We start from the raw sequence: 21,912 nt of genomic DNA on the forward strand, positions 1-21,912 counted from the left end.
CATATTGTTTTCGGGAGGATTAGTTAATGAATTGCTCGGTGAACCATTGTTCTGCAACTTCTGTGTTGTGTGCAGGGATTCTTTTTTTTGTGGAATGCAGCACCTTGTTTTATTTTACAAGACATTTTCGTTAGCTCTCCTACCCGCAAGTGGTGATTTTAATTAAAGTCTGGGAAAAAATACTGTAGCACGAACCAAGTGTCTCCTTCACCTCTGCTACCTTGACTCTCTGTCTATTCTCTGAGGCCACGTCCTTAAAAAACTGTAAATGCCTCAGTAAGCCCCTCTCTCTTGCCTACATTTGACTTCCTAGATCCCTCCTCCACCTCATCTCCACTCTTTAGCCCCCCTGGGTTCTCTTCTCTCTCTGTGTGGGGGTCCTGACTTCCCTGACCTGCAGCAAGGGCCTAGCCCAGTGGCTTTCAGCTGCTTTCTGAAGCCAATAAACATTCCCACATGGATTTTCTCATCGGGCGAGGTTGTTCCTGAACCGAACTGCCTAGTTGAGGCTTGTTTCTGCTCTCCAGCTTGGTAGCCCTGCCTGCTCTGCCACTGTGTGAATCGAAGGTCAGCCGTCAAGCCCGGAGCAGTGTCTTGAGAGCATTCTGTTCATGAGCCGAAAAATATTCGTTCATATCTGAGAAAGCTTACATTTATTTCACTAGTTTAATGACGGTGCTTGTTTGTTAAAATTACTCACACAAGCACCGTCGCCCATGCTGTATATTGGAAAGTGACTAATAGCGGCTTTCAAAGACAAAATTCTTGCTGGTTTTTGAATAACCTTGGTCAGACCTGAGGTACCAGGGAGGTTCTCTCAATTAGAGCATCTCGCGCTGGGGGCAACATGTTTCGGTGCCTGGCGATGTCATAATTAAGGTAATTAACTGCTTAATTAATTGAAGTGGCCAGCATGATCCAGTAACCCAGTAACTGTTCCTGGCGCCTTTTATTCCCCAGCTATGTCAGAGGAGCGGAAACACAAGTCCACGTGAAGATGAGAGCCGAGTGTTTCCTCTCCACAGGGAAGTGAACAATGAAAAGAAAAATCGGATCTAGCGCTGGTGTGCTGATGGATGTGTCACACTTGCTCACTTTTTTTTCCCCTGCAGGTCATTTTTGAGGAGCATGCGGCAAGTTCTGTCTCGTGTCAGAATTCTTGGGATGATGTTATGAGCTCGCCCAGTTCAGGGCTCGCTCAGGGAAGTGGCAAAGGTCAGAACAAGAGGTTTCTGTAGAAGGGAGACGCAGAGTCCAGTTTCCAGTGAATATAGCATTTCCAAAGCAGCTCAGAGTGGCCTTCTCAAAACTGCCCAGGCTAGTCCTTCACTACCTCCTTGCTGTAAATACGATCTTAAAAGTTTTGTTTTTACTGTTGTTAATGATTGTTATATCAGCTTTTGACTATACTTGCTTCTTATTTTGACAGGGTAATAGGCACAGCTCTTGATTTGTTTTGCTGTAAATTACTGTCATTTACTGTATGGAGCACATTTCATGGGGATACAAAAGCACTTTGCACGTAGGAGGGGACCTACTTTATCCAGTACTGCAGTGCAGCTTCCATCTTGGTGACGGAGAGTAACCATTCTGCACCAGCAGCCCCAGGCCAGGTAGAGAAGGGAGACATTGCCAGTTAGGGGATACTATAGGGAGGCCAGATTCTACAAACAGTTGAATTTGGCCTGGTTTCTGCAGACAGCACAATATTACTGCCTGTATGGCAGGATCTCGAATATTGAAGTAGCCCGGGTCTCATCTGGAGGACACCTCCTGCTCAGTGTGTCCTGTCACCATGCTGTTCTGGAAATCCTGGTCCAGAAGAAAGACGGACACCTACTGGAAATCAGTAACTTTTAACTGTCTCGCAACCAAGTACAGTACTCACTCACTTCCTTTTATTGTCCCAGATGGGAAACTGTCTTAACCGCGAAAGACATAACACAACACACAATAGAGTTAACACAACACGAACCCATTAACAAACATGTATGGTGATAAAGAAAAAAAAACTCATTTTATTGAGTAAAATGTAAAATCAGTTGACCAAATTAAGCAGGTTAATAGCTGTGAGAATAAAAGATAACCTAGTTCTGTTACATTTGAATCTAGGTAGTCTACAGTAAATGGGAGGAGCTCAAATTCATTGTGCATGGGGTGGTTATGGCGGTCAGTGAGTATATTGGCCTATTGCGCTTTTTGTTTGACGTAGCTGTTGTGCCCCAGTAATTGTGGTGACTACGTTCACAGTCCTGCTCAGTCTGTTTTTGTTGTGTGTGCTAAGGTTACCAAACCAGGTTACTGCAGTGACCAGCCCGACTTGCTTAGCCTCCGAGATCTGTTAAGATCAGACTAGAAGGTGGTAGTGCTTTTGTCATTTCCAGAAGAAGTCGTTCAGTCGGATATGTCGACACACCCTGGTGTGTTTAATGAAAGAGAACAGAGATATGGAACAAGATATAATGCAGGATGTCGCCTTAGGCCGAGCAGTTTCTGTGCTTCTAGGAGCTGCACCCTAGATCTTGCTCTGTTGGGCTTTGGGTCTGGCGATACCAGTTCTGTGTTGGGTTACATTTTAGATTCAGGTCCAATACAGGGGGTGAGGGATCATTTAGTACTAGGAGTGTATTAAAGCTTCAGAAAAAAAATTGAGACCACTTTAAAAAAACACATGCATCACATTTTATTGACACTCTGTGGATTAAAGCCAGCCCTTCTAGGTTGCACAAAACAAAGCTGGCAGGTCATTCCCGTTTGGGCACATTTTTGCACATCCTCAGCAAGTGAATCAGTGCTATACTGAATTAAAATGGATAGCATCACATTTTCTTTACTCAAGCAATCTCCATATGGCCCTGTAATGCTGTTTTTGAGTCTTATCAGTTTTATTTATTTTATAAGACATTCCGTTCCCTATGTGTGTGATCAAAAATAAAAAGGAAACACTTCACAAAAATGCTGTTTGAACCCTACTCCCAGATCTTAAATCTATACTTCTGATTGTTGTTGGCACTCTGAAATGACTTTGATGACCCTTAGTATAGAACAAGTTCAGCACGGGTTTATTCCATGCTGAAAAGTATAGTATAGAATGTTAATATAGAATGTGTTCCAACCCACTAGAGAGTAAAAATCCTCCTGTGTAAAGAGAATCGTAGCTGCAACAGTATTTCCCCTCCTGATATTTACTCTTACGTTTTGGGCATGGAAATGTTTGCTCGCCTTCTGCATCAAGAATTCATGGCTGGGGTGGCTTTCTTTCAGAGGCGTTTATATGATCGTGTGAATATTGATTGTTAGATTATATTATAGCCGAGTTCCAGGGGCCTCGGTGAGCAACAAGATCAGGGGTTCGAGTCTGGATCTTGCCACAGGCCAACCAGGAAGAGGCTTACCACCGCTGTGGGGAGGGGAGGGAGGGATAGTTGGGCAGGGCTCTCTGTCACACAGCGCCCCCTGCAGGCTCATGCTGCTATCAGCGAGGGTGAAACCCCTCCTCTGGTCAGCCCTGAACATCTGGTAAGAGACATGGAAAAACACAGCTTGCGATTTGAAATCCCGTGGGTTGAGCAAAACATGAAAATCCCAGGTTAGAAAGGTTTTTTTTAATAAAAAGTTCAATTCTGTTATTCCTGCTGTGATTCTGCCACTTTCCCTCCTACCTGCTGTTCTTGAATGAGTGACCGCGTATGCTAACCATCGTTTCCCACGATTCCTTCCCCAGAACACTGTCTCGAGGTACGGCTGCCAGTTCCGAGGAAACTCCCAGCACGACGCACTGGAATTCCTGCTCTGGCTGCTGGACCGAGTCCATGAGGACGTCAACTCCTCTCCCAACAGCAACGGCACCAAGACCAAAGCTACTGGGAAGGTAAGAGAGTCCCTGGTTCCTCTCTGGTGACAGAGAGCAGGCCGTCACCATGAACACAGAACTCTGTTCTGCAGTAGCTTAGCCTCTTTCAGGAATGTATGGGAGCGTACAAGATGCCCAGATGTAGCCCGCTGGGACAGCTTAGTGCATGAGAAAGAGAAAGCTTGACACGTATGAGCTGAAGCTGCTTCTCCCATCCTGGCCCAGTGACTAAGGACTGCTGGTTTGTTTAACAGGCAGACACTGTTCCTGCATTGCCAGATAAATAATTCAGCTTCTGTGCTACTTTTACCAAAAAAAAAAACTGCAGCGCTGTAGTCCACAGCCGCCTAAGCGCAGACAATGCAGCCTCTGCCAGTGTGCAAGTATGCACGAGCATGTCTCCTTACTGCGCGAATTCCATAGAATGCCTTCACAAAGCCTGGAGGGATCCAGTTGGGCTGTGTGCATGCCGAAAGGCTGGGTGGCAACAAAATCAAATCGCAGAGCGTTCTGGAGAGTGCTATGCCGAGGAATTGTAGAAGGGGGATTGTTCTCAATTAAAATGCCGTGCCTTCCATGGGGTCCTGCTGATTTCTCTTTGCAACTGGCTGGCCAGCTGCGATTGTGCCCTTCTGGCTGTTTTATCTCGGCTGTGAGAGGCGGAAACGCTGGCGCCCACGCTCTGGGGACTCGCACATCTTCAGGATTAGGTTTCTCCCAGGCTGGGCAGGCTAAGAACTGCTGATACCAACAATCTGGCTGGTGACGACCCTTAAGATCTTTTAAATATATTGCCGATGGAATAATGAATAAAATGTTGAAATTGGATGATGTTTTCCTTGCATTTTGGTGCTGTGAAAGACCTAAATAGTTTCCATAGTGCTGTAAGGGAATTTATTAGCACACAAATAGAACTTAGTGCTGTTTATTATTTATTAAAATGTTGTTTTTTAAACAATTGCAAACCTGCCATTTTATATATCCTGGAAAAAAGTTACAGGACACTGCTTGTGCAAGTGAGCAAATGTGCAATTGGAATAAAATAGAGAAAATTCAGTATTCACTATTCTCACTATTATTTCAGTGAGATAAAAACATTTACTTATTCCTAAAATACAACTGTCCCACTGTTAGAAAGGATAAGCACAAGTCTACTCCTTTTTTCAGCATGGAATGTGATGCAATAACCTCCTTTCAAAGAGCAAGTGTTGGTTTTTCTTAAAGCTTCCCTGCAAGACCTTACCTGTAACTTCAAAAAACCTTGCATTGATTTTGAAAAATGCAAAAGCTTAAGCATTTTGAAATCTCAAAGCAAAAGCAGAACTCTTTAGAAATTAGACCAACTGGAAAGCTGCGCCAACTTCAAACACTGGGCCGTTGCCTGTGCTGAATACTGTTGAGTTTTTCAAACATGCAGTGAAAGAATAATATTTGCCTTGTGAGAAAAGATGGCAAGCCTCTTAGAAAAAGCCTTATTAGATCTGAAACAAGTGAGTGTAAATGAAAATACATACTGTGTGTGCCCCTTTCTTGTTACTGGGTTGGGTGCCTTAATGAACCAGATGAAATCCTGTGCTGTGTACTGAATAGAATAATGAGGGGCTGTATTTTGCTTGATGAACACAGGTCTCTTTAGCTGGTCTTCCTTCAATACCTGAATAGGAAACTCTTTCTCAGAGGAGGTTGTGCTGCTTTCCATTGCCTGGCCTGCATTCGCAGCTCTTTCTGAGACCAGGTCCCACTGTGTGGAACATTCATGCTTGTTTCACAAATCAATCAAGGGTTTCAGTTTTCTAAAGGAAGTGATTTTTTTGCTTGTTTGTGGCCAAAGCTAGCATTCTCTGCCACGGCTAATATTCTGTGTTCAGATGCAGGGACTGTTTTTTGAACAATTAATCCCCCTTTACCTCCCTCCCCCTACCTTGAGATGGCTAATTCTACAGTTTTGTAGGCAGTTAGAACGAGGACATAGAAGAATGGACCATCTTCAGTTGTATTCTTCCCGTCTTGCTCATTTGATTGCTAGTGACTAATTGATTTCAAATTCTCATTTAGGCACTTTTCTAAAGCACATTGGAGTGACAGCTTCAACAATCAGGCAAGGCACTTAGTTTCAGATGCCAGGACTCTCTGAATAAAGAAATGCCTTCTATTTCCAGCCTTAAGAGCTTAAGAGCGTCGGCCTCTTAATTTACACTTGTGACCTGGAGTTTGTGCTTTAATGCGGATCTGGAAGTGATCTCTGTGATCTAGCTGGTGTTAGGACATGTTGTAGGTGTGTCTGCATGCTCTTCCAGAATCCAGATTGCAAAGCTGCATGTTCACACCAGTCTGTACTCATCAGAGTTAAAGATCCCTTCAGATTTGGTAAGGTGGCAGCTTCTTCTCCTGTAAAATAAACCCCCATTCTTGAGATGATTGTAGAGCAATTTTCCTTCCATAAAAAGGCTTTTGGCTGTACAGGGAAAAATTCCAGAAGTAGCCATTGCCTACTTGGTGGAAACAGCTAAGAATACAAAGAATGAATTTCTGTTAGGACTTTTCGGGAGGTGTTGAGAAGGAGAGGGAAGGGTTTGTGTTTCTATGCAATCAAAATATTTTTTGCACTGTGTCATTACATTGTGTCTGTATGGCCTCATATTCAAGGCCTGCCATAATCTGTTTCAGTAACGCTAAAAATAAGCATAGGACATGTCATGGAAACGTAAATGTGAAATTGGTGCAGGTGTGATCCCAATTACAAATTCAATTTGACCTTTTGTAAATTTGCTTTCAGCTCTTCAATTTACCACAAACGGAGAGCTGGAATTGGTGAACCTGTGAATAAGAACCTAGCTGGGGCAAAGACCATGGTGTTTCAGGACCAGGGCTGGGACCAGTGCAGTGTGTTTCATCTTAGCCAGCAGCCATATCACCCTGCAACTCACAACTGGCAGCCCACTGAAGCTCAGCAGGTGTGAGCCTGGTCAGTACCTGGATGGGAGACCTCCTGGGAAAAACCAAGGTTGCTGCTGGAAGAGGTGTTAGTGGGGCCAGCAGGGGGGCGCTCACCCTGCAGTCCATGTGGGTCCTAATCCTCCAGTATAGTGACGGGGACACTATACTGTAAACAGGCACAGTCCTTCAGATGAGACATAAAACCGAGGTCCTGACTCTTTGTGGTCATTAAAAATCCCAGGGCGTTTCTCGAAAAGAGTAGGGTTATAATCCCGGTGTCCTGGCCAAATTTCCTCCCTGGCCTTTACCAATCATGGCCTCCTAATAATCCCCATCTCTGAACTGGCTTCATCACTCTGCTCTCTTCCCCACTGAGAGCTGATGTGTGGTGAGCGTATTGATGCACTATGGCTGCAGTCGCATCATCCAGGTGATCCCCATTACCTGTAAAGCTGTTGTTTTCTTTTAGCTGTTGCTATGAACTTTGAGTCTTTGTAAAAGCACGGCTGATGGCAGCGTCCTTTTATTTGGCTACATTGTTTGCTAAAGACTTCATGACATGAAAATAGCTTTAAGTCTCTCGGCCTCGTGAGGTCAAGTGAGCCATAACAATGTAAGCTCTATGAAGTAAAATGCTTTACCACATGATTGCCACTCAGAAAAAAAAAACATTTTATGAGTTTCTTTCTTTTGGGCAGTTTTTAGCAGAGCGCCGTCATGCCTGTAGACCGACAAGCAAAGGATGAAATAATCTTTTTTTACCACGAGGTGACGGAGGTGACAGCAAACCGAAACCCGATGACATTGTCATTAAAGATCATATGTGCTTTCTGAAAGAGGCCATTTGTTAACCCTGGTGTTGTTCTCTCTGAATTCAGGTGGTGAAATACATTCTCACTCCTCCCCCTGGTTTGTTGTCTAGTGGGGCTCCTGGTGCAGTATGGGTACTGTGCGTTACCCATGTGGTGTTTCTGACAAGGATGAAGTGGGACCTTCTATGTGTGAAGAGGTTTGAGATCCTTAGGGATGAAAAGCACTTTATAAGTCTGAGGAATTATTATAATAGGCTTAGTGTGAGAAATGGAAAAGGCTGAGCTCTTCGGCTGTGGTTAAGGAGATGGTGCAGGAGGCCAGGCATAGGGCTGAGTCTGACTTCTGTCTGGACAGAATCCCAATTTTGCCTGCGTTCGCCTCTTGAGACTGGCACACCTTTAGTGCGAAAAGGTGCCTGCGCTGAGATGAAAGACTAGTATAATAATATTCGAAAGATAATCGTATCATCCCAGGTGTTTGAAATCGATTTGCAAGAAAATGTAAATACAGGTGGTGAAATGGTTTCTCTCTACAAGCGAGGCAAGTAGAGCTGTAAAAAGAAAATGAGATAAAAAATCAAAAGGGGGCCAGGAAAACTTTCAGGTATTCTCATTCTTGAAGATGGATAGACAGCTCTCGCAGCAGGAGGTAATTAAGGTGGCCTTCCAGCATTATTCAAGAAGAGCGCTGTCACTTTGGCAGTGTGTTTTTTTTTTCCCCCACTGCTTCAGTGTTCGGTGTTGTACTGCGGATGAACAAACCTTTCCTGTCGAATAGTTTTAAAGCCGCAAATAGCTGGAGGTCCTTCCCGTGCCATGGAATAGAAATCTGGACCCCGCGACTTTGCTGAGGTCCTCAGGTTTGCTAGGCGGCAGCTGCCTGCCAGGGACTGCAAGGGCAGAGAATATAGCAGGAGACTGGAATTGAGCCCGAAGCTGGTTGGAAGGGGTGAGAATACTCGCAGCGGCAAAACACAAGCCTTCCAGTTACTCACACTTGTGTAGGAAAGACACTTGAGCATGTTTTTATATATGATTTTTGATCCGTCTCGGTACAAACTGTGCCATCTTCCGGAGTTATGGCTGCTCGTGTTCTAAGTCAAGTTCAACTCCTCTGGTACTGAGCAGATGACAAGCTGATACTGCTCCAGCCCTGGAGTGCCTGACAGCCAGTGAAAAGCCCTAAGAGATAGGAGGGCTCCCCCTACTGGTTGGCACAAAACACAAACGGAACTAATGGTTATTTTGGAGCTGTGGCATATTTTTTAACACTCTAGACTTTGATTCATATTCAGTGAATTGAAGTATTTTGTGAAAGTTCCTGACATTCACAAATATTGGCATCTTACGGCAATTTTGTAGATTCCGTGTATTGAAGAAATGTACTGTGAGTAAATAATAACTGCTACGTAGTAACAATTCAAAAGGCAGTCAGCAAGCAGATTTTTCCAAGTTTCACTGCACAGTGAACTAAGGAATAGGCTACAAAAGCATTTGAGACCCCAGTTTTCAAGCGTTTTTGTGTCTGGTGCCATTACAAGATGCAATACAATGGAGCATATAAGGTATCAGAGCAGGTGTGAGCCTGTCTGTTCTACAGAGCCCTCATTACCAGAGCATCGGCCTGTGTAGCTGTGATATACAGCTGTACCAAACAGACTTTTTAAATCCAAGTAGACTGTTCTCATTTTCCTCTACGGGCGAGAGCAGAGCATTTGTAACTCCTGCTTGGATGGAGTGTCCGTTTGAATGGTGTGTACAGTAGGTCAAGTGCTGGGGAACGGTTCTGTTCAGGTATGGCCTCAGTTTGTTCTGTCTTTCATTACTGTTACTTTCAAACTGAATTGCTTCTTACTTGCAGTACGGTATAGGTGGCACACCTGGTGACCTAGAAGTGATAACTCTAAATAAGAGAGAGGACAAAAAAGTTCATATGTGTGTTTTTTTAGAACAGCTCATCCTTAGCTTTACAGCCTCCCCTAAATATGTCACAGGAGCCCATAAATTTAACCCTGCTGTGATTTTCTCATCCCCAGCTCGTTTTGTTCGGTGACTGATGCATGGTGGTGGTGGTGGTGGAGGGGGCAGCTAATCTCGGAGGCCGTCTGTTAGAAAGAGAAAGGGTTTCGGACAGCTGGACACGCGGGTCGTGTGTGTCCATCGCTGCCCTTCGGAAAAACCTCAGAGGGGATCCGAAATGCGCTGACCTTTGCCAGAGGAATGCGCCGCGAGCGGAGGTCTGGTTTGTGTCACCCAGCCGCAGAACCGGATAAAGAGCAGATGAAAAGCTTGGAATGGGAGGCGAGAGTGGAATCTGGAGAGCTGGTGCCACTTGACTGGCATGAGGTTCAAGTCTGGTCTTGCTAAAGAGTAATAATCCCGCTCCACCTCCACTCGTAATTTTTAAAAATTACCCATTTTAAATCCTTATCTCTCAGCCTTCTATGAGAACAGAAGGTCTGCGTGCCCTAATGTTGCTCTGGGCTTATTATGGATGTATGTATTCCAGCTTAAGTGTTGATAATGGCTGGCCCTTTTGTCTTGGGCGTTGAAAAGTTGCCTTGATGTGAACTGCTCTGACTTGGTAATTCAGTCTCTGGGTGCCGCTGTGTCTTTGCTGGCAGTCACTGGACCTCGGATTCTATACTTTTAAATGGTGTCAAATGCAAATGTATTGACTTGCTGTTCAAAAGGCAATAATAAGACCAGTGAGTGACAGACACCAGTTTAATGGGCCACAGGGCCATTTTCAGTCTGATAGAGCACGCAGTGTAATATTGACCTTAGGCTGACCACAGGGGTGATGGATATACATTTCTCTGTTCTGGCCCTGCGGATTGGGGGAACATGCCTTGTAAACTTTGTTCCCTTTGCTCATCCTTGCCAAAAAAACAAACCATAGCAACTACTGCTTTAGCAGGGATCTACAGAGACCCGCGTTTCTCCAGTCTTGAACTGCAAGACTGGCGTGTCCACCAGCCACAATCCTGGGAGTCCTGAGGCTGACTCGACTGTGTGGAAGCCAGCGAGGGGCTGGTTTGCGTAGGAGACTCTGTCGGTGACCCTCGCCGGGACGATCCGCAGACAGGCCTGTTGAAAAGCAGTGGAACTGGAAGAACCTGCATTTCAGTTCTGCACTTTACCCCCCCCACGGACCCAGACACCTGTAATTATTTTCTCTGATAGGTTTTTATTAAGAAGCAGAGCGTGTGTGGGGACATGCGATATTTTATTAAGTCCCTGAGGATCACAAAAACAATTATTCTCCTTTTCTTTTATGTCGCCTTGCTTCTCTCGAGCTGCCCCAGCACAAGGCGATGGAAACCAAGAGACACACATGCAACACACAATACTTTACATCGCATCTCGCAAAGCCAGCGGCCAGTTTGACTGGACCCCTCTGAAGGAGATCCTGTGGGAATAATGGGAAGAGAGTGGATGGGGAGTGCTCCACACCCTCGTGTGATGTGTCTTTGGTCAGTTCTGCTCCCCAGTTAATAAACAATAATACTCTGCTAAATACTCTTCAACAAAAGACCTGAGCCAAATTCCACATCCTACTGGGTATTGAGTGCTTTGCTTTAACAATCTCTCAGTCCCTCAAGCCCAGTTTCCACCACAGTGAGGCTGCTCACTAATCAGGTTTTGTCGAATGAGTGTATTAAATTTGTGTGTTTTTGGGTCTGTTTACAGTGTGCCTCCACAATGCCCGATTTAAAAGTGTGCAACCCATGACAAACAAGCTGTTGTCAGGTGGTGAGCAAATCTAGAATGGTATGGTAATGATGAGGTCTTGCTTCTCCTTTGCGGACACGAAATCAATGTTTTAACAGTCTGAGGTCTCTGGGTCACGGATGCTGTCCTGTATCTCCAGGGCCAGTTAAACAGATCAATACACTTCCAGGCTGTGCCAAAGGATTTGAAACTGTGTCAGTCCTGCGCCCCTGAGAGTCAGAGACTCCTCCCCACTACCAGCGACGCCTGGCAATGCCAGTCTCGGCTGCTTCGGTCTCTGCAAGGCTGGAAGTTTTGGAGGAACAGTTTTGTGAACAGATTGTTAAAAAAATTCAGATGTGTGGAATGCACACGGCAAGCTTTTCTGAATACGTCAATAAAACTAGAGTGAAAAAGTGGGGAAAAGGATAAAAATCTGTGTTGTGTTGTGCCGCTTCGAAATGAAAACAAGCTGGACAAGAGTTTCTCCTGTCCCTCCAGCGCCTTGCCAAGGAAAGATTAACGAGACCAGTCTATTAGAAGTGTCTTTTTTTTATCAGTGTTAAAACATTCTGGCCGATGACAGAGTTTCTGGGGTTGGGAGCACCAGTACCAGCTAATACGATTAACAGAGCAAAGAAACTTTTTAGATCTGCGCCTTATAAAATATTTCTCAGCATGGTTTTCCTTTTCTGGAAGTGTGCTTCATGCATTATTCAGGTTTATCCGTTTAGGTGCTGTATCTATTCAGTTCCTCGGTCGCAGTGTGGCTCTATTTACTAGATCCTGAGGAGTAAATGATTGAAAAGGCTGTTCCCCGTCCCTTTTTTAGTGGTGTTGGCCTGTTCTGATTGATTTCTGTGCAGCAGGATATCAAGGCCACCGTGAGAGACAAAAGGCATCATCTGGGATCTTTTGAAATCATTTGTTCTGCAACAAAAATATAAAGGCTGATGTCTTTGAGCTGTAGAGCTGTGCAGATGTTGTGTTGGTATTTTCTAATGGAAGATAAACTCTTTTTTTTCCCAGCAATTGCTCAAAATCAATTCAGTAAAAAAAAATAAAAACAAAATAAAGCCTGTAACAACCACATCCTCAAAATGCCTTAGAAACGTGTCTTGGGCCAATTTCTCATCCTCTTTTTGTATGAAACCCTGTGAAACACTTTATCCTTTAGGGGGCAAAGTATTATTTAGCTCTCGGCTAATTCTCGAAGTATCTGTCCTTACTGTCGCCATTCTGAAACTATGGCATGTGTATTAAGTGCCAAGAACAGGAGATACTGTTCACCCCGACACGATGAAGAAACCGTAACCTTCACACGTTAAAAAAAATAGCTGGATGTACAGTAATCCTCGGATCCATTAGCTAATAAATTCCCAAATGAGCGAGACGTGCAATATTTTCTGTTCTTACAGTATGTAACTGTTCTTACAGTATGTCCATTCAATGGGTGGAAGAACCTTTTAAAAAGATGCACAGGAAAAAAGCCATTTGACTTCAGTCTGCGGTACATGAATATATAATGCATGTTGCAGCTTCTGCAGCTTCTGCAGCTTGTCTTGGAGGTACGGAAAAGCATATTTACCATGTTCCTCCTCCTCTGATGGGGAAAATGAGCAAATTAGGGCGGGGGTTGCTAAAACTGAGCAAAATTCACAAGGCTCTCCGGCCTGTGTTTTGAATATTTACAAGGTTACGTTTCTTTTTGGTAAAAGATGCAATCCAAAAGCTGACCCTAAGTATCATTTGGAGGGCTGTACTGGGTTGGAAATGGGTTTGGTTAGATTCCTTGCTGCCTCCAAGAGTTCTTTTCTCCATACAAAAAGAAAAAAACGGTGTCAAACCTGAAAAGTAGTTGTAAATGTTCTTTTCGAAGGTGGGATAACCTGCTTTTGGTGCTTTAGTTGGGTGTCAGGCAGTGGGAAGGACAGCTGACAAGCTGAGGAAGAGTGGAAGGAGGCAGAGTGAGGATAGTGCTGGTTTGGAAGAGGAGGACTGAGAACCTGTCTCTCAGAGCAGCAGCCTGCTCTGCTCTGTGGGGAGAATGACTGCAGGCACAGGCAGTTATGTTGTGATGAAAGCAAACTGAACAACTTTTCTGGCACCAAAAGCTTTCGTGGGATCTGAGCTCATCCCTGCAGTGACATTCAGAGTTAGACAATAATAAAAAAAAAATAACTTTAGAGAAGCAGACCTGTCATGTCAGGCTACCATTAATACCCGTAACAACGATTGATATCCTGGGGTTAAACCCGAATGAACGACGTACAAGACATGGTGCTTAATCTGAAAACATGCACGCACATGTGAAAAAGTGCTCATGCTTATGAAAACACGTGCAGGCCTTTGCTGTGTTTTTTGCAGTTCACGTCAGTATCCCACAGAAATATCAGATCTGAAAAGCAGCGTGGAGACTGAAGCTACAGTACTTAGGCTTATTTTTAAAAGAAGGTTCCCTGCCCGTCAGAAGGGCAAGTGAGGTCTCGTGATGGGGGTCCGTGTGCATGGCTAGCCGCTGCTCAGAGGAATCTGGATCTTCTGCTGTTGTGATTGAAATATCAGAAGGATGACATGAATGATTAAAACTTTCAAGGGGACAAAGGACCATAAAATGCAAAGAGTTTGTGCCATAAATAGTGAGAATGATCAGTTTTAGACTCCGATCCAGACACTCTCAAATACTCTGCAAAAGTCATGCAGCATAAATGTTTTAAGCATGTATTCCAAGCCTGGAGAGACATACTGACACTACCAAGAGGTCTCAGCTCTGGCCTCCTGGCCGTCTGCTCAGCAGCGAATGAAGAAACCACTTTGCACCCGGGATGCCATTTAAAGGCCTCTAATGGATTTAGTTCGGTCTTGAAATATTTAACGCGGTCTTAAAAAACATTTTATTAAATCTGTAAATATTTCAAAGTGCCTTTAAATAGTTCACGAAAGCTTCAAATATTTAGAGACATCTTACCTTTACAGGCAATTTTTTCTTAACGTTTTTTTTTCTCTAAGTAAGAACAGAAGTATTCAAACCTGTTTTTGAGTGCCCTTCTTTTAAACCTCTCCAGTTGTCTGTGGAGAGGGCTACTGTAGGTGTGTTGGCCTGTTGTTTTCTTCAGCTGCATCATAAAGTTATCTTAACGCCTACAGTAACACCCTGCTAATCTGTAAATTGTGAAGAACATCTTGACTTGTATTACCAGCAGATGCTTTTAACATATCTGACATTATTTACAGAAAGATGTGTGAGGCTCGCTTTCTCTTTAGTCATTCTTTTTGTAATAAGGATCCAATTTCTGCTTAATAACAAAGACTGTTCTGTCTGGAAAGATTTGCAAATGACAGCAGATAATTGTGGCTCTGTGGCTCAGGATCTGCGCCTCTAGCTGGAAGGTTGCCGGTCCGAATCCCGCATCCGGCAGAGGACTCCTACTCCATTGGGCCCCTGAGCAAGGCCCTTAACTCCAGCTGCTCCAGGGGTGCCGTATAAATGTCTGACCCTGCACTCTGACCCCCAGCTTCTCTCCCCGTCTGTGTGTCTCATGGAGAGCAAGCTGGGGTATGCGAAAAGACAAATTCCTAATACAAGAAATTGTATAGGGCCAATTAAGTGCTCTATCTATCTGTAAATGACTCAAGATGCTAGATTTATGTGGAGAAGGTACATGTACATTTGTTATTTAGAGACTGGGTCAGTTGGTACAAAGATACATTGCTGCAAAAAACCTTCTGACAGGGTTGTTTGTTTAAAGAATGCATTGTTTTCTAGTGATCACAAATGAATGAGCCAAAGTTTTCAGGTCTATTTTCAGCTCAAGAGGGCTTAGGCTCTATTGAATCTGACCAACTCCAACTCCTAGAATAAATAAGGGATCTTCTGATCTTTTGAAAACAAAAAATAATAGTCGCTCCTGCTAATTTGCCTTGAAGTGCCTCCACAGCTGGAGGGATTGCTACTGTATGCAGGAACTGAGTAGCGGCGAGCAGGTCCTGCATTGGTCACGCTGTCTGCTGGTAATCCATCCTGATGAGTCCAATATATGCAGCTTCCCTTTTCACAAATGTAGCAGAGTAAGGCGACCAAATCTATACCGACTGTGCTTTTCTATTTTATTTCTTTTTAGCTGTTTGCCTATACTCCTGATCTGTGAGAACCGGCCCAAGCACACACATCTCTTCTACAGCCCCTAGCCGGATAAGCTCCCCCACCCCTGGTATCCCGAAGCAGTTTTTCTGTGGTTTTGATTTACGAAGCCACGTTCTGGCGTCATTCCTAACCTCCTGTGGATGAAGCGGAGGGAGAAGGACCCCAGCTCAGCTCCCTCTCTCCCTCTCCCTGTATGCACTCCAAGCTGGGTAAAGCTTCAGCACTGTAGCTGGGCAGAACAAGAGCACTCCCATTACACCTCTTCAGTGCTTTTCCCCCCAGAACAAGTAAAAACGTAAATGATGCACAAAAAATAAACATTAAAACAAAGAAATAGTTTAATCTTCTGAAGATGTGGAAAGCTAATAAATTCTCTCCAAGTTTCCATTTGAATGCTTCTGTAGTACAGCAGCAGCCTGTAATGGGATTACAAAATCTTAATAATGTTAATAATAATGTTGTCTCTCATTGTGTTCTGTTGTGATGTGTAAGGAGACGATGCACATTTTGCTTAAAATCCATCAATATGTTGTGTGGGTTTGAGCAGTTTTCTTCTTGTGATTCGGTTGTTCATAAACTGCAGCTATACAGCATATTCTTGTCAAAGCTTCTCAAAAGTTTTTAGTTAGATGTTTCTCACTTTGTCATTGAGATACCTGCAGCATGTACTAGCATCGCATGTGTTTACTATAAACCAAGTACAGAAAGATCCTGTTTTTTTAACTTCACAGAAAAGACGGGGTCAAAAAGAGTTTTGGGGCCAGGTTATCGTTTATTTTGTGCATCTCCATGGGTGGCGAGTTGCTCACACAGACATCGGCAGGCTTTGTCTCCCACAGACCTGCCCAGCTAGAACAGCAGTTGTCATGGAAAAGTGGCCTGCTCTTTGAATGGCTGTGCTTTCTCTCTCTCTCACTTCAACACTGACGCTGTTGGATGACGAACACTTTAACCAGTGCTGTGTGAAGACCTAGCCTTTCGACCCGGGGATCGGAGGCAGGGGCTTTGTTTACGCTGTTTGCTACACAGGCATCTTGTGCGGTTTAATCCTGTTTCTGAGTCTGAGCGCTTTGTCACATGTCAGGGAGGAGTATATTGTTAAGCAACCTGCTGTGAAATCATCCTGAAAGATTCAGGCGCGTGGTGCCTTCTAAACTGCTGCTTCAGGCACAACTTTTTGTTCGTCTGGGGAGGTTTGATGGCGCATTCCTTAACATGTGGCAGTCAGTGCTTTCTTTATAGAAAACAAACTCGCATCCAAGCCAACAATCTTGGGAAAACCTAACGTTGCCATTAAGTACAAGACATGAAATAATGACAGAGTGGTTTGCCAATGAAATACCCTGGATTGGACAAGAGGTTCTGGATCTCCTTAGCTAACGCAGCTAACTAGGGCCAACACTGGACAAATCAGTGCCCCGCTCTCAGGAGGGCGCAGCTGAAAAAGCTTGTTCTGTGTGTTGCTTTGCAAACGGTTGAGAAGAATGTCTGTCACATACTGTAGGAATCCAAACGGAACTCGCTGACTTGTGGTAGCAAAGTGCCACCTTAAATTTTTAAGGTATCCATCATAGCATAAATGTGTTTTATCAGCTTATCACACTATCAGCCTGAAACTGGCAGGATTATTGTAAAATCTTTCTTTAAAAAGAATCCAAGACCTGCTGTGCGTGATTATAGTTTTTAGTTTATAAAAAGCATTTTCATTTCCTTAAGCAGTCATGCGGGCACAGTAGGCTTGCTTGCTTCTTGATCACACGAAGCGTGAAGACAAGTCCCTTCAAATTTGCGTTTTTAACTTGCTGCTAATGTCGATACCTAATTTTTCTGACTTTATTCCTTATGCTGACAATACATTAACCTTATGAGATGACAGATGGTCTCCTACAATTGGAGTACCCAGCTACATGGATCAGCATCCCAAAATGTGGAAGAAGCTGACCACCGGCAGTTCTGGCCCTTTGCCCCTGATCATGGAAGGTCATGTGCTTTTCATGGAGCCAGGGATGGACTAGTGTAGATTTCAGTCCGGCGTAATTCCTCCGTTAAGAAAAGGCTGCAGGCTTGCTGTTTGACTGTAGCAGTGACAAGTCCTTATTCATGCATCTCTTTACTAACCGCTTCACCCAATTCAGGGTCAAAGAGGAGCCGGAGCCTATCCCGGCAAACAACGGGCGCAACCCTGGATAGGGAACACGCAGACACAGATATTGTCACACACATACACACTCACGCCAGGGCCATTTTTCCCAGAAGCCTTTGGGAGGAAAAGGGAGCCCCCGGAGGAAACCCACACGAACACATACAAACTCGACGTGGACAGCACACCAGGTCCAGAATTGAACACAAGGACCCAGTGCTACAAGGCAGCCAAGCTGACCACTGAGCAGCCATGCTGACTGACTTCAAAAATGTGTAACATTCACAAACAGCTAGGCTTCACATTCTGTATGCTGGTGTTTAAAAATATCCCTATAACATGTATGGACTTGAACATTCTGTGTTTAAATTTATGTTCTGATCATGTCCTGAATGTGACATTTATGGTACCACACACGCTGACCAGGGCAGATCCTGGTTTATAAAATAATCCTGTAAGTGCCTGTATTTCAGAACAGAGCCGGCGCTGTCTGCTGTGCTCTCCAGATGGCCATCCATTAATAACCTTACTTCAAAGCCGTGCTGAGCTGTGCTGTGACTGCTTGCCTCACGATACTAGCACAACTAGGTGTTTTGAGACAGGGCTGTGTGATTGCTGATGTTCGTCAGGGACCCCAGACTTCAAGTCGCCCATCTTGCTCTTTCTGAAAGTGAAATGTACATTATTCATAACAGATCAGACTATTGGAGATCTAAGGAGCTATTCTGATATCCGTCTTGTGTAATGTCAGAACCTCCCCAAAATGGTATTGCTCGCAGTTTTAGTTTCAAAGCCTGGACAGTGTGTCTGAGGGCCCGCCCCTATGTGGATATTCTTGTTTTTTTATCTTATGCAATCATACGTCTTTTATTGTCGTTCCTGCTTTGCGTCAAACAAGACCTTTCAGCTGGTGGCCCCTGGGTGCCGCCCACAGTGCTGGTTTCTGGTTCTGCGCTGAAGGAAATAATTTTGCCCGCCGTGTTGCTTATGAGGGACACAGCCGCCTTCCGTCGGGTTTGACGTTTCACAATGCATTTAAAATAAATGCATTTTAATAAAACACTGTGCTGCAGATCTGCAAATACTGCATATTATGAATTATTATTCATCGCTAAATAAATTTAACCAGGTTCCAAGCAAAAGGCCTGATCTCTCTAGACTGCTGCCAGCTCACAGCTCATTCTGAGGTGCTGCCAAGAGCACTCGTCTGTGCAGGGTTTTTTCTGCACTCCCTTTGTATGGGGCCTGCTAGCATTTCCATAGAAACAAGGAGAGGGCCAGGAGCTTGGAGGTGTACGTTACTAGAGTAACTATGCCCGTGCTGGACTGAGAAGAATCTGAAATTCTGAGCCTGTGTTTTGTGAAAAAGCAGCATGTTACAATACAACAGTTACAACTGCTGCTTTTAGTAGAAACTAAGTAGAAGAGTTATTTCTGATGTTTTGCTCCTTCTGCTTCATAGTTTAATTTAAAAAAATACAAAACCCTCTTTCTACTACAGAGAACTATGGAGCACTGCGTGACAGTGACTCGCTTTTCAGCTGTTCCCCAGTTGAAAGTGCTTCCAGTGTCCATTGACATCTGAAAGAGTCACCAGAGTTTTATGCTTGTGTCTCCAACCAGCTTCTTATCTCGGCTGCAGGGCTGTTTATCTGCGTTTTCCTATTCCGCTGTTTCAGTGCCGGGCCGTGCCGGAAAAATTCTCCAGGGCAAGTGATTTGGAGAGTCTTTCATGGCCAGAACCTTGCCGTATCTTTAGAGGTGACACATTCTGAAGTTTTGTCAGCATTTTGTTTTCTTGAATCTTCCAGACTCATCACACCGAGAACCAAATAAAGTGCCAGACTGGCCCCAGTGTAGTCTTCACGTTTACTGTCGAGCTCTTCTCAGACTTTGCTCCTGGACGGCTGTAGTGTAGAGCACTCCCTTAAGCAACGGACCTCATCGTGTTGCCTCGTTTCTTTTGCGGTTCAAAGCTCAAAGCACTCACTTCATTAAAGGCAGCTGCACATATGCAGGGGAATCACCTTAGAGTCTGGTTAGAAGTATTGCAGTCGTACAGTTAATTAAACACGTGGACTAGCGATGTAACCGGGAGCTTAACGCAGAAGACACCGGGTTGTCCAGAACTGCCGTCAAAAGCTTTGACAGCCCTGCTCCACGGCGGTCGGAGAAGCGTATGGAGCCGGGTGCTATTCACTGCCGGAGAAAGCGAGCCTGACCTCTTTTGTGGGTGCCGCTCAGAGAGCGGAAAAAAAAATTGGTAGAGGGGGAGGGAGAAGGCAAAAAAACAATTGAGGGGATGTGTCTGGGTTTTCGTGTGCGGTAGCCCAGAACATATCGCTCCGGTAAACCCGTGTTGAATAGCCCGCATTACCGAGAGCGATGCGCAGCTGAAAGAGTGGAAGTGAGTCAGCCTGTTTAGTGCACTGGTAGCACTTTTCCTGCTGCTCGCTTTATCGCTGACCTTTCCCTTTCCTTTCAGCTGTTGGGCCCTGTTCATTCTGCCCGTCAGCGGACGTGGTGGTGGTTTAGGGGTAGTTTTCGTTCAGAGCCCCCTCTTTGTACCCGTCCCTTGAAGAATTCCGAAGCGCTCTCGGGCGGACCTGCTCAGCAGAAATTTCGCCCTGCCGCGGAGCTGCAGGAGAAAGGCGATCGCAGCACAGAGCTGATGGATTCCACTCATAAAAACTATTTCCTCATCCTCGCTCTTGCCTATAAGCAAATCCTAGCCCCCCGCCCCCCGCCACACGCTCACTAAGCGACCTCAGTGATGACGATTAAGCTGCCATGGCATGAAGGTTTGAAGGTTTGAGTCGCTTCACATGTGGAAGCTAAGGGTTCCTGTGCGTAAGCACAAAGGGTGGAATATTTTGTGGTTATCAAAATGTTCTGAGGACAAAGGTGTTTTTACCCTTAATTTATAAAGTTGACAATGGCATGGACATTTAGGATTTAGGCATTTAGATGAGCAATTTCTTACCTCACTGTGCGTGCATACAGATTGTGAGTCACCCTGGATATCTGCGAAGCAAATCAATTCTTCCATGAATTTTATCAAAAAGCCGCTGATTCCTGGAAAAGGTTTTGGCATCCTGGAGTCTATTCCTGACGCACAGGGCCCCAGGCAGGACTACGCCCTGGGTGGGTCACCAGTGCAGGTCAGGGCACACAGGTGGGGGCAGAGACACCAGTTAACTTGGCCAGCGTGTCTCTGGCACCTAGGGAAAAAGCATATGGATACAGGAAGATCGTGCAAGCTCCACACGGAAGGCACCCTGTGTCTGGAATTGAACCCGGGACTGAAGAGCCGTGAGGCTTCATCATTAACCATCACACCAAAACCAAATGTAACGGGAGTGGAATGCTCACTCCTGGAGGCAGGGTATATGTTTATTTAAACGGGTAGTGTCTGTTCTCTGCTTTGCGATGTGGGAGAGCAGTGTCTGGCTGGTGAAGGTGAAGGCCCGGGGGCCTCCTCTCTCATCTCTCCCCCACCCCCCACCCCCCCGGCCTCTGCACAGAGCTTCACTTCCACCCTGTCAGCTCCTGCCTCTCCTGCTTGTGATGTAGTGTCCAATTAAACAAAACTCAAAGGAAACCGACAACTTGTACCGCACCGTGAAAGTTACAAGACTCACCTGTGCCTTTGAAAGAGCCATTAATAATTACTCTTCCAGGGATGTAGCTAGCTGTCTTGGTTTCTCGTGTTGGGATTTCTTATCAGTTTTTAACTTCAATGTTTTTTTTTGCTGCTCTGAATAAAGGAATGAGACTGGGGACAGTGAAACTAATTTGAAACCCATGCTCATTCTTTCTCCCCTGAATATCCCTTCCTCAACGCCTTGCAATATCGGAGTCCTTGAATAGGCCCAAATTTGATTCTCGACCGCCAGACAGTGAGATTTAATTAAGGAGTTTGAAAGAACGTCGGCATTAAAATTCTGCGCAAATGAATCACCTGAGTCAGAGAGGTGTTTCAATGGCCGATCATAATACATTAGGCTGAAACGCAGGCATTTTCCTTTGGCTTTTGGTACCTTGGATTTTAGCACAATCTGGAAACCAGGGAGCACCCATATAAAATTGGATCAAGCTGGGTTTGGAATGTTTTAAATTAATTTCTAAGTGAATTTGACTCTGTGATTTAAAAATAAATTAAATGGGTGAATGGTGTCCGCATGCTAATGATTACCTGCCCCATTAGCATGCTTCTGTGGAAGTTATATTATTGCTTTAAGTTTTCTCATTGATAACGTAGAGCATTTAAGACAACTGCAGTTGACTTGCTCCATGGGGAAGTACTGTACTG

General features: G+C 44.7%; 1 protein-coding gene across 1 annotated transcript in view; it reads left to right on the forward strand.

Moving 5' to 3' along the window:
* Positions 1 to 21,912, forward strand: part of usp43a (ubiquitin specific peptidase 43a) — a 126,350-nt gene that overhangs the window by 13,304 nt on the left and 91,134 nt on the right. The window contains exon 2 of the mRNA XM_088926733.1: positions 3,725 to 3,871. Within this exon, the coding sequence (XP_088782859.1) occupies positions 3,725 to 3,871 (147 nt within the window). The remainder of the gene's footprint in view (positions 1 to 3,724; positions 3,872 to 21,912) is intronic.

The sequence above is a fragment of the Atractosteus spatula genome, chromosome 11 (genome assembly GCF_055471065.1).
Source record: "Atractosteus spatula isolate fAtrSpa1 chromosome 11, fAtrSpa1.hap1, whole genome shotgun sequence".
Lineage (NCBI taxonomy): Eukaryota > Metazoa > Chordata > Actinopteri > Semionotiformes > Lepisosteidae > Atractosteus > Atractosteus spatula.